General features: G+C 44.9%; 1 protein-coding gene across 9 annotated transcripts in view; it reads right to left on the bottom strand.

The window, feature by feature from the left end:
- Nucleotides 1-14,831, bottom strand: part of FAM107A (family with sequence similarity 107 member A) — a 100,989-nt gene that overhangs the window by 14,594 nt on the left and 71,564 nt on the right. For all 9 annotated transcript variants that reach the window (XM_084840514.1, XM_084840516.1, XM_084840515.1 and 6 more), the window contains one exon: nucleotides 12,975-13,149. In XM_084840514.1, coding sequence (XP_084696640.1) covers nucleotides 12,975-13,149 — 175 coding nt within the window. The remainder of the gene's footprint in view (nucleotides 1-12,974; nucleotides 13,150-14,831) is intronic.

Raw genomic sequence — 14,831 nt, 5'->3', positions numbered from 1 at the left:
AAGGCTCGACGTTACACAACAAATGCAACCTTTTCCGGCGTCCAAAATCAAGATAAACAAACAAACACAGGAATGGTGGGGGAGGGGGAGCATGGCAGCAATTTGCAAGGAAAAGCTATGCTAGTTTGAAAAAATATGGAATCTAATCAAAGACCAATAACAAACGAGTTGGAGGTACAAAGATATAGGAGAAAGTGGCTGGAAGAGGTGCTGCAAAAGACACTGTCCCGATGGGGATGGACGATCAAGGAGCGAGAGAAAGGAATGTGCCCAGTACAACCAAGCTGTTTCCTTTTAATTTAAATTCTGAGGAAAGCCTAATGGCAATCAACATTGAATAAATTGAAGGAACAACTCCTAGGAATGCACACGCACACACATGCACAAACGATCACTTGTGGGCTACCCACAAATGACTGTGGGTACCCACAGGGCTACCCACACCAGCCCTCTTTCCCAAAGACACAGCTAGCGCAATGACTGAACACAGCCTTTTGCCAAAGTATATAGCCTCTTCCTCCAACACTCTCTCTGATTGGAGACTGCTAGTGTCAGTTCTGGTTGAGGGTTCCTATTTGCCAAAGCACACCCCCTCCTCCTCCTGTGCTTGCCTTCCTGCCTCACCACTCCGCTTGCCTTCCCCCTCCCTCCCTCCCTCCCTCCCTCCCTCCTTCCTTCCTTCCTTCCTTCCTTCCTCCCTCCTTCCTCATGCCCCTCCACGTGAGCTTGAGAAGTTGATACATTTTGGAGACAGCCTGTCTGGACTGCTGAGGCATTCAGTAGAGCTACGAATATACGAGGCGGAGGAGGCGCTTCGTGGAGGGGAGGGCGCTTCGCCCCGGGGCTCCTCGGTACTGCTCTGTATCATGAGGCTTTTGCTCCAAAACAGCTCGCTTCGCCTTGTTATTCAGACTTCGTAACGAGGCGGTGCACAGCCCTACTGCATACCTTGCCTTTTCTTCGGCATGAACGGCCCACAATCACAAGACAATCAAACAGACCTGAATGTGCATTTTGAATGCAGAATTTTGGTTTCCTTGGGACGGTATTTGCATCTCCCTCTTATGGAATTTGAAGTTGTACACACAGTCTTTATAACACCAATGACATGACTAACCTGCCATGAATATCTATAGATGGATTAAGGGTGTGGTGCCGACAATAGCTGTGTTAACAAGCAGAAATTGGCCAGGGGTTATGTTTTCTCTGAGCACAGCAGAGTTTCCATTCCGCAGAAAGAAGGTGATTGGAATCAAGAGCGTCATACATCCCCGAGAGGTCCCCTCTGTGCACGGCAATGAAAACATTTGGAAACCCTAGCTGATCAGCTAGGATGTCTTCAGATCTGATGAACTGTGTGCATTAGTGCAAAGATGTCATCCTAAATCATTTTTATCCTCCTTGTCACTCTCTGTGATCAACTAGATATGCCCTTAGAATGCTATTAAATAATTATTTGTATTAATAAACAAGAACAACTCTAAGTATATAATTGATGTTATTTATTAGGATTAACCAACTTTTAAAAAATCGTAGGCCCTTTCCCCCCTACTCCAGCAGGGGGAGGAATTTAATCAACAATCAACTAGCTTAAGTTAAATACCTCTGGCATTGTTTTTCCCTCAAATAGTTCCTGGTTATCACTGTTTGCCATTAGAATCCACTCTTAAGATCAGCACTGCAAGCAATAAATGGCCTTGCCCACTGTACTAACTTTAGTAATGTAGGTCAGAGAAAGTAAGGATATTTCTCCTTTCTGAAATGGTTTCTGTTACTATCAGGGCCAGCCTGCCTTTCAGACTAGACTGGGGAAAATTTTTCAGCCAGAGGACTAAATTCAATTTTGAAGAAGCTTCAAGCAGTGGGTCAGTGATGGGCAGGGCTGAAGGCTCACGTTCACCAAATGCGCAGCCAGCCTGTACTCTTCTTAATATCTGTGTTTGTAAATGCATGTTTGTCACATTTATACATAACACTTTTGCAGGTACGTTGAAAATATCTTGACCCTAAAAAACAAACAAAAAGTGTTGGGTGGCTCTAAAACAGTGGCCAGGAAAGGCCTTGAGACCTCATGTAGGATGGTCATGTGTCCTCTTTTATACAGGACAGTGTTCTATTTGAAGGGTTGTCAGAGGACAGTCCTCTATTTTGAAGTCATCCTCTATTTGAAGGGTTGCCCAGTCCAAGTCAAGTTTAAAGATAAATAAATATCAGAAGGAGGAACAGGGGCCTTGAAATTGCCCATCAACAGCACCTGGACAGCAGACGGAGTACCTGGTCACTTTGCTCTATACTATTGTGAGATGTACTCTATTTCTACTTAAATTATAATTATTATTTCTAAATTTGCATGACTTCCTTGTTACAGCAGCTTCACTGGCTACCGGTCTGTTTCCAGGAAGAAATCAAAGAATTCAAAGCTGGTTATGACCTATTAAGCTCTCTACAGCTTGGGACCAGGCTACCTGAAAGACCACCTTCTCCCATACAACCTTCTTGGGTCTTAGGATCTTTGGGAGAGGCCCTTTTTCCAAGACCGCCACCTTCAGAGGCATGTTTGGTGACAATGCAAAACGGGGACTTCTTGGTGGCCATTCCCTGGCAAGGTTTGTTCCCTCCCCACTATTCTTCCAATGGCAGACAAAGAATGCTCTATTCAGCTGCTGAGCTGGATGCTGTTTTTGTGTTTTAATGTATTTGTTTATTGCTGTTTTTATCAGTGATTGTAAACTGCCTTGAATGTCATTTTTGGTAGAAAGGCATGGTACAAATCAAATAAATAAGTTGCATCTATACATATAAATCAGCATATGCACATTTTATGCAAATAGGCCTCTTCTTTTGCCCTCTTTTTTGTGACGCATGCCCTCTCTTTTTGCTGATTCACAAGTGGCCACCCCAATGTCAAAGCTTGTATTTTTTCTTCTGCTTCAGGTCTTCAAGTGTTTTCTCTTGTTGCTCCTTATTTATGGAATGAGTTAGCAGCTGATATACAGTTAATTGACTCTGTTCCCTGTTTTTTTTAAGGTAAAAAAGGTATACTTACCTTTAATGATAATTTTTAAAGGTATATTTCAGCTAGCCTACAACTAAGTTCTTATGGTATTAATTCCAGCCAGTTTTAATTATTTCAGACTTTCTTTAAATTAGATCATAAGCTTATTTGCACAGGGCCTGTCTTCCTATATGTTACTGTATGGTTCCTAGCTTTATAGTGGAGAACCACATACACTACCTTGTGCTCCTTGGAGGAAGTCTAAAAATGAAATAAATTTGTGGCGCTAAAAACAAATGCTGAGGGGCAAGGTATGTCAATCCGGAGATGAGCAGAACAAAAACTCAGTCCTACATCCAGGGGACCCAGGACAACTTGGCCTGGGTAGGATGTACAACATAGGAAGCTGCTTTATATTGGTCCATCTAGCACACTATTATCTGCATTGACTGGAAGGGTTTCAGACACGGGTCCTTCCTGGCCCTATCTGGAGATGCTGGGGAGGAACTGGACCTGGGACCTTCAAAGCAGGTGCTTTACTCCTGGCTATGGCTCCTCAAGCGCCTTCCTCCTTGAAATGGGAATTAAAATCCAGTGACACCCTTCTGCAGGCATGCCATCTATTGAGGCTACTGCAAATCTGACATCTCTGAAGCTTTTTGATAAACACTAAGATAATTTAGTGCTAGGATTCTTTAAGAGAAGCCATGACTATTAAACAACTGGCAATAGAACCAGTTTTTTTTTAAAAAAGCATGGAAAGATAGGTATTAATGATTGTTGAGATACTGAATCCTATTTGCCAGATCCCATCCTTACTAGGTATAAGTATGCAGAATATACAGAGCCTGGATTATCAGTAGCTCCTCCCTTATAGGTAAAATCTTGTTCTTTTACAGCACAATCTTAACTAGATAGGCGGCTGACTCTGACCTTGGAGGTGGCCGCCTATCCAAAGCAAGGCAGGAGAGGCACGGGGGAATCATTCCCTCTGCGCCTCTCCTGCCTTGCTCTTTTTCACTAGACAGCCATTTTCGGCTGTCTAGCGGTGGGGGGACCGGCCGGGAGAGGAAGCTGCCATACGACACATAGGATGTGTTGTACATGCAGCTCCGCTCTCACTGCCTTGGAATGCCCCCCAGCCCCACCTCTTTTCAGTCACTCCGTGCTCGTCTTCCAAGTGTGGAGGACGGGGCTTCTCCGCGATGCCTCCGAGGCAGCGTGGACGAGGGGGGAGGTCGGATTTCTGGGAACCAACCTCGGAGCATGGGCTCCGAGGTCGGTTCCCGGAACACAGCATATCCTATGGCCCTCTAGACAGTGTCTAGTGGCCGTAGGATTGCTCCCTTAAAGTACTGCTCAGCTCCAATTTTGTTCACTAAAAGATGGATGTTTTTCATAAAACCCATCAATCATGCTTACTGTTGTGACACTTCCCAATTTTTTTCCAAGTTATCTGAAAGACTGCCTACACCCAGCCCTGAGATTGGCTTTAGAGGTCCTGCTCTCTGGGCCACCATCAAAGTCCATCAGACTGGTGGTTACAGAGACAAGCCTATTCAGTGGTGGCCCCACATTTCTGGAATTATCTCCCTAAAGAAGTACATATGGCCTTGTCTGTACCTGCCTTTAAGTGGACCTTAAAAACTGTTCTGTTCATTCATTGTTTTATCAATACGTTATGCAGGCAAATTGTTAGCTGCAGCTGTATTTATCGGGTTTGGGATGGATTTTTAATTGTATTTACATTATTATTGCTGTTTTAAAATTCTGCAAGCTGCCCTGGAAGGGGCTTTTCCCCTGAAAGGCAGGGTATAAATTTATTATATATAAAAATAAATATGCTAATAAAAAGATGAAATTCAGCAGCAGCTCCCACCCCATCTCATGATGAGATCTCCACTTGATTTCCCCACCCCCTGAAACCCTTCCAATCTGTTCTGAATGATTCACTCCAAATTCCTAACTGCTCCCTGTCTGCTCTTTTCAAACAAGACCCACGCTTCATAAAACAAATAAAGGTAGTGGATGTGGCTGGATAATGACAGGATATTTACCAGCTCCTCTCCCTCCTTTTATCTAGAAGGATCTTTACAAGCTCCTCGTCTTCCTTTCATCTAGAAATATATGTACCTCTTTGCAGGGCACTGGGAAATCTTGGGCCATGGTTGACATTCTTTTGACTCTATTGACGCCACAAGAAACCAGGAAGCGATGATGAAATGTGATCTGAATTGTCTGAACAGAACTAGAGAGGTACATGTTCAATCCAGCTTTGTGATTTTAATAATGATAAAAGGACTCTGAAATTTTGCGTGGAACCAAACAACATGAACGCAGCCGCATCTACACATTCACACACATGCTTGCATGTGCTAGACCTGTGTGACAGTGTGGTGTAGTGGCTAGAGTGCTGGACTGGGAGTCGGGAGATCCGGGTTCTAGTTCCCACTCGGCCATGGAAGCTCACTGGGTGACTTTGGGCCAGTCACAGACTCTCAGCCCAACCCACCTCACAGGGTTGTTGTTGTGAGGATAAAATGGAGGAGGAGGAAGAGGATTGAGTTCCTTAGAGGAAAAAAAGGCGGGATAGAAATGTAATAAGTAAATAAATAAATAGACCTATCGGATGTGTCCATTTTTTAAAAAACTTGGCTCTCTGTTAGGGTGACCAGGTACAAAAGATGACAAAGTTCCTGTTCCTGCATATTTTACCAGCCCATTCTGTTTTGCCTTTTTTATTTTTCTCTGCTAACTGCCTTCTTAATAGGCGGTATCATTACTAAATAATTCCCATAAGAAACTACACATCCCACATTGAGGTCACACAAAAATCCCACATAAACACCCACCCCAAATAGAAAACACACACACAGAGACCACTATCCTACTATCTCTTCCACACACACAAACTTGCCCTCCCACCCCGCCCAACACCCACAATTGCCCCATCCCACTCCCTGATCATCCTGTCATCCTCTAATCCCCCAAGATTGCTCCACCATCTGAACACCCAGGATTCCCACACACACTCCTGATTCCTGTCCCCATCACTTCCCCCTCCCCAAGTTGATATGCGTGTGTAAAATGCACTGTAATAATACAAATGGGAGGTTATAACAGCATGAATAACTGTTTGAAAGCTATCTCTGTCTAGGTAGAGTCATTGTTGGTTTTTCAGCCTAAGCTGGTAAAAGGCTCTCTGAGCCACTGAGGCCGCCTGTGGTTCTAGTGACAATGCTGGATCAAACAGCACCCCAAAACTATACCCCTGATCCTTTAGGGAGAGTACAACCAGAATACAATCCAGAACAGGGAAAACACCACTCAGCTAGACAATGAACTACCCACAAATGGTATCTCTGTCTTGTCTGGACTGAGTCTCAGTTTACTGGCCCTCATCCAGTTCATTACCCTGCTCAGGAACTGGTTCAGGACATCCACTGCCTCACTGGGCTTAGATGAAAACGGGAGGTAAAGCTGGTTGCCACCTGCACACACCTGGATAACCTCTCCCAGCAGATGTTGAAAAATAGAGCTCTGTGGAACTCTGTAGGATAACTGCCATGGGTCAGAGCAGCACCACCTGAAGTGTGTTCAGTGGTACAGCAAGGTAATTTTACACCCTTGATTTAATGACTTTAAGGGGGCGCCCTTTAGACTTCCATCTGTATTACTCCAGTTGTGGACCACCAGACAGCTAACCTCCTTCTTCTTCCTGATATGTTAGAACAACAACAAAACTGTTTGCCAAATCTGATGTTAAAATATCGAGGTGTATACAGTTTTGCATTTTACGCTCACTTAAATCATAGCACCATCATTATTACAGGAATAAAATGGAGTTTGCTTCTGCTGCCCTGATGCCCTCATCCCCTACCACTCTCTGGGTGGTCATTTGAGGGCCCCCTGGACTGAAAGGCCCTGGATGTTGGCCCCAAAGTAAGTCCCATTATGTTTGTTCAGTGAGGCTTACTCCCTAATAAATGTGCTTAGGATTGTAGTTTTAAGGCAGCCTTTTCTCAGCCTGGTGTCATGTTCCCCAGCCTTGACCCATCCTCTGGCTCCAAAGAGGACTCAGAGGCAGAGGAGACTCCCTCCATTAATATAATCCCTGCTGGGCCAGGGCCTTCCAGACCAGAGGATGTGCCTCTACCTGACTCCTCAGATGCAGAGGACACTCCCCATTACAGCCTTCACCACCCCCACCCTGTAGGAGCCAGCAGCAACAAATCAGGCAGTAGTCCTTTAAAAAATGAACTGCTTCTCTCAGGGGGTGGAGTTAACTGCAGGCCTTGAGCTGCTGTTCTTTATAAGGCTTCAGAAAGCCTTTGACTGTTGCAGAATCAACAGCTTCCCTTGCTTGAATCTCAGCTAACCCAGAGGTGGCCAAGGTCCTGGAAGACCCTACTTGGTCTAACTGGCCTGGCTATTCAGAACCCGTAAACCAGACTGGCCTGGACCTGACTTGACAAGTCCTTGCCTGTACATGCCTTGCTAGTTTTACCACCTCTGGGTGCCTTGAACCAAGTCAGACAGGACACCTGGTGCCATTCAGATGTTTTGAACTACAATGCCCAACATTCCTGACCAACAGCCATGCTGATGGGAGTTGGTCCAAAATATCTGGAGGGCAACAGGTTGGGGAAAGCTGCTTTAAGGAGTGAGTTTTGCCCATGGGATAAAGAAGGGATTTTCCACAAGTCACTATTTAGAATCAATCTAGTAAGATTGGCCAAGTCTACTTGGGATTTATGCAGGTACACCACAGAGCATCTTCAGGGTAAATGAGGGCACCTACACTGATCCTGTCTGTATGGATTAGCCCTGCTGATAAACAAAAGGTCACTCTCCAAGGGTGTCCAGACAGGCTTCACTGGGATATCCAACCAAGGCATACCGGCTGTTTGTCTCAGATCATGGCATGCCAATGTCCCTATGGCTAATAACACATGGCAGAGACTGGACAGCTTTTCAACCTATGTTGATCAAACACCCACAACTATACTTGGGATAAGTGTAGCAAAATCATTGAAAAGAAACAAAAAAGTGAAGTGTATCAGAGTACTACTGACCGGCACGTGAATGTTACAGTGAAAGGGTAAGGATGGAGAAATCTACAAAGAAAGCACCTGCCTGTCACACTCTGCTGCAGTCTTCTCTAACTGGATGCCCTGGAGATGTGTTGGATTGCAACTCCCATAATTCCCGGCCAGCATGGCCAGTGGTCAAGAATGCTGGGAGTGGTCATCCAACACATTTGGAGGTCACCAGGTAGGGGAAGGTTACTCTGCTATGTTGTGGGCTATGGAGCCATCCACGTTAACTTCAGGCACAGGATTCCAGAACTCTGCATGACTTGGAGCAGACGTGGACAACTGCGACCCTCCAGATGTTTTGGCCTATAATTCTCATCATTCCTCACCACTGACTATGGACGGACGAGAGTTGTAGACCAAAACATCTGGAGAGCCACCCACCGCTGACTTAAAGGTATTTAGGAAGCTGCCTTATATCAGCTCTTTGTCCACTTACTCCAGTGTTGTCTACTCCAAATCCCAGTGGCTCTCTAGTGTTTCAGGCAGTGGCCTTCCACATCACCTTCTACCTGATGCTTTTAACTGGCCAGGGATTGAACTAGGGAGGTGCATATAAAGTATGTACTCGGTTACTGAGCAGTGCTCCACCCCAATGGTTGCTGGGAATATTGCAACCTCATCTGCAAGTTACAGGAAGGGGGCAGTGTTCCAATTAGCCTAGTTGTGGCGAAGGGGCTTGCGTAACTCAGTGAAGCCATAAGCTATGCCGTGCAGGGCCACCCAAGACGGACAGGTCATGGCGGAGAGTTCTGACAAAATGTGGTCCACTGGAGAAGGAAATGGCAACCCACTCCAGTATTCTTGCCAAGAAAACCCCATGGAACGTATCACAAGGCTAAAAGATATGACGCCGGAAGATGAGCCCCTCAGGTCGGAAGGTGTCCAATATACTACTGGGGAAGAGCAGAGGGTATTTCCAAGTAGCGCCAGAAAGAGTGAAGCAGCTGGGCCAAAGCCGAAAGGACACTCAGACGGTGGATGTGTCTGGTGGTGAAAAGAAAGTCCGATGCTGTAAAGAACAATATTGTTTAGGAACCTAGAATGTAAGATCAATGAATCAAGATAAGCTGGAGGTGGTCAAACATGAAATTGCAAGATTGAACATTGACATCTTGGGAATCAGCAAACTAAAATGGACAAGCATGGGCGAATTTAATTCAGGTGACCATTATATCTACTACTGTGGGCAAGAATCCCTTAGAAGAAATGGAGTAGCACTCATAGTCAACAAAAGGGTGGGAAAAGCAGTACTGGGGTACAATCTCTCAGTACAAATCCAAGGCAAACCATTCAACATCACAGTAATTCTAGTCTATGCCCCAACCACAGAGGCCAAAGAAGCTAAGGTTGATCAGTTCTATGAAGACCTACAACACCTTCTAGAACTAACACCAAAAAAAGATGTCCTCTTCATCATAGGGGATTGGAATGCTAAAGTAGGAAGTCAAGAAATAACCAGGATAACAGGCAAGCATGGCCTTGGTGTACAAAATGAAGCAGGACAAAGGCTAATAGAGTTTTGCCAAGAGAACACGCTGATCATAGCAAACACTCTTTTCCAACAGCACAAGAGGCGACTCTACACATGGACATCACCAGATGGTCAATATCGAAATCAGATTGATTATGTCCTTTGCAGCCAAAGATGGAGACGCTCTATACAGTCAGTAAAAACAAGACCTGGAGCTGACTGTGGCTCAGATCATGAGCTGCTTCTTGCAAAATTTCGGCTTAAATTGAAGAATGTAGGGAAAACCACTAAACCATTCAGGTATGACCTAAATCATATCCCTTATGAATATACAGTGGAGGTGAGGAAAAGATTTAAGGGATTAAACCTGATAGACAGAGTGCCTGAGGAACTATGGACGGAGGTCCGTAACATTGTTCAGGAGGCAGCAACTCAATCCATCCCAAAGAAAAAGAAATGCAAGAAAGCAAAGTGGCTGTCTGATGAGGCTTTACAAGTAGCTGAGGAAAGAAGGGAAGTGAAAAGCAAGGGAGAGAGGCGAAGATATATCCAACGGAATGCAGATTTCTGGAGAATAGCAAGGACAGACAAGAAGGCCTTCTTAAATGAACAATGCAAAGAAATGGAGGAAAACAACAGAATGGGAAAGACTAGAGATCTTTTCAAGAAAATTGGAGATCTCAAGGGAACGTTTTGTGCAAAGACGGGCATGATAAAGCACAAAGAAGGCAGGGACCTAACAGAAGCAGATGAGATTAAGAAGAGGTGGAAAGAATACACAGAAGAACTATACAGGAAAGATCTGAATGTCCCTGATAGCCATGATAGTGCGGTCACGGAACTTGAGCCGGACATCCTAGAGAGTGAAGTCAAGTGGGCCTTAGGAAGCATTACTAACAACAAAGCTAGCGGAGATGACAGTATTCCAGCTGAGTTATTTAAGATCCTAAAAGATGATGCTGTTAAAGTGCTGCACTCAAAATGCCAACACATTTGGAACACTCAACAGTGGCCACAAGACTGGAAAAAGTTAGTTTACATTCCAGTTCCAAAGAAGGGCAATGCCAAAGAGTGTTCAAACTACTGTCCAATTGCGCTCATCTCACATGCCAGCAAGGTTATGCTCAAAATCCTACAAGCTAGGCTTCAGCAGTATGTGAACCGAGAACTACCGGAAGTACAAGCGGGGTTTTGAAGAGGCAGAGGAACTAGAGATCAAATCGCCAACATTCGCTGGATCATGGAGAAAGCACGAGAATTCCAGAAAAACGTCTATTTCTGCTTCAAAGACTACGCTAAAGCCTTTGATTGTGTGGATCACAACGAACTGTGGCAAATTCTTAAAGTAATGGGAGTACCAGACCACCTTACCTGTCTCCTGATAAACCTGTACAAGGGCCAAGAAGCAACAGTAAGAACTGGACATGGAACAACTGATTGATTCAAAATTGGGAAAGGAGTACGACAAGGCTGTATATTGTTGCCCTGCTTATTTAATTTATATGCAGAGTACATCATGAGAAACGCCGGGCTGGATGAATCACAGGTCGGAATTAAGATTGTTGGGAGAATTATCAACAACCTCAGATACGCAGACGATACCACCCTAATGGCAGAAAGTGAAGAGGATCTCAAGAGACTCTTGTTGAGGGTGAAAGTGAAGAGTGCAAAAGCTGGTTTGAAACTCAACATTACAAAAACTAAGATCATGGCATCTGGCCCCATCACTTCCTGGCATATAGAAGGGGAAGAAATGGAAGCAGTAACAGATTTTATTTTCTTGGGCTCCAAGATCACTGCAGATGGTGACTGTAGCCATGAAATTAAAAGACGCTTGCTCCTTGGGAGGAAAGCTATGGCAAACCTAGACAGCATAGTAAGAAGCAGAGACATCACCTTGCCGACAAAGGTCCGTCTAATCAAAGCCATGGTTTTCCCAGTAGCAACGTATGGCTGTGAGAGCTGGACTATAAGGAAGGCTGAGCGCCAAAGAATTGATGCTTTCGAACTGTGGTGCTGGAGAAGACTCTTATGAGTCCCCTGGACTGCAAGGAGGTCAAATCAGTCAATCCTAAAGGAAATCAACCCTGAGTGCTCACTGGAAGGACAGATACTGAAGCTGAAGCTCAAATATTTTGGCCACCTAATGCGAAGAGAAAACACCCTGGAAAAGACCCTGATACTGGGAAAGATTGAAGGCAAAAGGAGAAGGGGACGGCAGAGGATGAGATGGCTAGATAGCATCAGCGATGCAATGAATATGGACTTGAGCACACTCCGGGAGAGATCGGAGGACAGGTGGGCCTGGCGTGCTGTGGTCCATGGGGTCATGAAGAGTCGGAGGCGACTTAACGACTGAACAACAACAACAACAATTTGGGGGCATGGCTAACCTTAGGATTTCTATAGCCTTCAGTGTCGTTCCTGCTCCTTCCCTTCCTTACCCACCCCCCCGACCTTCTCCATTGCTGAGAGCACTTGTGCTTGCGCGCTTTCTCTCTCTCTTCTCCGTGTTGTAGAACACAAAGAAATAGATCGAACAAACTCTGAACCTATATGTTGTACCTGCATTTTCATGCAAGAAATTGTGAGTAAACCATTTTACCTTTTTCTTCACTACAGAAGGACGTAGTCTCCACTTTTTTTTAGCCTTGTTTTCATATGGGACTGGTAAATGCCCATTCTGTTCTGCTTTTTGTTTTTGTTTTCTCTGCTAACTGCCTTTTTAGCAGGAGGCAGCAATACCAAATAATTCCCATCAATGATTACCATCAAAAGTCCATATATGGCTCTCAAACGCCAAATAGGGGCTCCTGTGTTCAAAATAGGAGCAGCCCCCCCCACGCCCCCAATGAAGCCTGCAATCCTATGCATGTTTTAATTTTTAAAAAAGTCCTACAGCCCCAGGCATTCCCGGCTAGCCATGCTGACTGGGAAATGCTGGAAGTTGTAGGACTTATTTCTGTCTAACATAACAGGATTGCATCCTAAACAGCAAATTCCTAGGCTGTGCTGAAAACCTTGAAAAGGTGTAGGGAATTTTTGAAGGGAGCTCTCAGTAGTAATTGGAGGGAGAGATATTTTCATATAGCTCCTGGTCCTGTCCTATGACTCCAGGCCTCTGTTCTGCAACTCCTAGGGAGCAAAAGCCCTCAGCAAGCGACTTGAAATGCAACCGTTCTTCCAGACTACAGAGCTAGGCCCCAACAATAAATAAATAAATAAATAAATATTCCACATTCTGGGGCAGAAAAACACATCCCAGCTTTTGCAGTTGGAAGAAATTGTGCAGGTCAATAGTCCACATTTTAAAATAAACATGGCATTTGCATTCTTCTTAGTTCATATTTCTGAATACCTTTAGGTAGGGGACTGTGCATTATCTTTCTCTCCCTACACCCCAGCTCACCTTTTGTGATTCATCAGCAGCTCTCTGTGAAGTTCTTGGTGGCTTTTGGAGGCTCTTACAGGATTGAGGAGCTTTTTAGGTTTGATGAGATCTGGGTTTCCATCAATGTAGTCTGGATGAGCCATGATATTCCCAATATCAGGCCGCTCTCTCTGAATTTCAGAATACATAGATGCTAGGGGAAAGACAGACAGACAGACAGAGAGAGAGAGAGAGAGAAGAGAGAAGGCCTTTGGATTAAAAAAGGAAGGAAATGTTCAGAGAAAATGTGGCATACAGTATCTCAAGTCTGTAGCCTTCAAACATTAGAATCACAATGACTATCTGGGCAATTCGTATCGCTGAACAAATTAAGTAACTTGCAGTGAAACTGTTACAAGGCATTCTAGTTTGCCTCTCTATGCTCTTGGAGGACTAACTGTAGAGGGGGTTCACTTCCAGCACCTGAAGAGGGGGTTCACTCATACTCCCTCATGCCTTGAAAGAGATGTGGGGGGGGGGAGTTACAGGATTACACCATGCATTCCTGGGACTGCACACACCAGTGGCACCGGCCGGCACTGTGTGCTGGTCCTGTGCATTGAGCTCCACCATGTGGTAGTGATAATCCTGACTAGCCCAGGATTCTCCCCTCATGTGGCAGCACATACATTCATATGCTTGTAGGACACCTTCATATGGACACCAAATATGTGTCTTGATGTTTAAACATCCCTAGAGTATTCAAGTTTGTTTGTTTGTTTATTACATTTACATTCTGCCTTTTTCCTCTTGCAAGGAAACCAAGGGGACTCCCATGATCCTCCTCTTCTCCATTTTATCCTCACAACAACCCTGTGAGAGTCAGTGACTGGCCCAAAGTCACCCAGTGAGCTTCATGGTCGAGTGAAGACTGGAACCTGGATTTCCCGAGTCCCAGTCCAACACTCTAACTGCTACACCACACTGGCTGCATTTGAACGCCATTTCTTCCACCCACCCCGACCCCATGGCTGCCTGCATCCCAATGATATTTTCTGAGATTTTTCAAAAGTCAAAATGAAAGCTGAGAGGAACCAAGGCAGCATTTAGTAAATTACAATCAGATAAACTTCAGGAAGAAACTTATTTTGGGGGGGGGGGGTAAAAAGAATTCAGTGTTGAATAGCTTCCCATTGCATGCTAACAGGACTAGTGTCCCACCATTAAGGAGAGAGAGAAGAAGAGAGGGGGGGAAAACAGATCACAACTGATTACATCAGCATAACTGGGGTGAAAAGTTCAGTGCTACAATTAAACGCCACAGGAATAGTGGGTCCAGAGACTCCCTCAGCAACTGAATTATTTTGTATAAGAATCAGAAGCTGCTGTTGGCAATAAGGAAGACGCAGGCTGACTGGTTTTGTTTAGGTTTGCCACCATTGTTTTTCTTCAGAGATACTCCTTGCTGCAAGTCACCCTCGCCTCATACAACACAAGGGCTTACCTCAGAACTGCGCAGTGCCATAACCTGGACCGTTCCTTTGAACAGATCCTTCCTTTGAACCAGAGCCAGCTTCAGGTTTCTGACAGCCCTTGGGCAATGCACTGCCAGTGGACCTTTTCCAGACAGGACCAGCACAATTTCAAACAGTTTTCTTAGCTTTGAAAGCTAGAAACTTGCTCAATGAGTCTGCAAGCTATATGGGGAACCTAAGAAAAGTCTGTACCAAGGCCTCTCTGCCATGAATTTGTTGTCGCTCAGTCTTAGGCCCTCATCTGTAAAACAGCAATAGGAACATAGGAAACTGCCTGTACTGAGTAAGGCCATTGGTCCATTTAGCTTAGTAGTGTCTGCACCTGATGTCCCCAACATGGTGTCCTCCAGATGTGTTGGAC

Source organism: Heloderma suspectum, chromosome 2, assembly GCF_057233095.1.
Source record: "Heloderma suspectum isolate Gila_16-S chromosome 2, 16-S_ref, whole genome shotgun sequence".
NCBI classification, from domain to species: Eukaryota; Metazoa; Chordata; class Lepidosauria; order Squamata; family Helodermatidae; genus Heloderma; species Heloderma suspectum.
The sequence above is the reverse complement of the archived record's forward strand: the minus strand, read 5'-3'. Positions and strand labels throughout refer to the sequence as shown.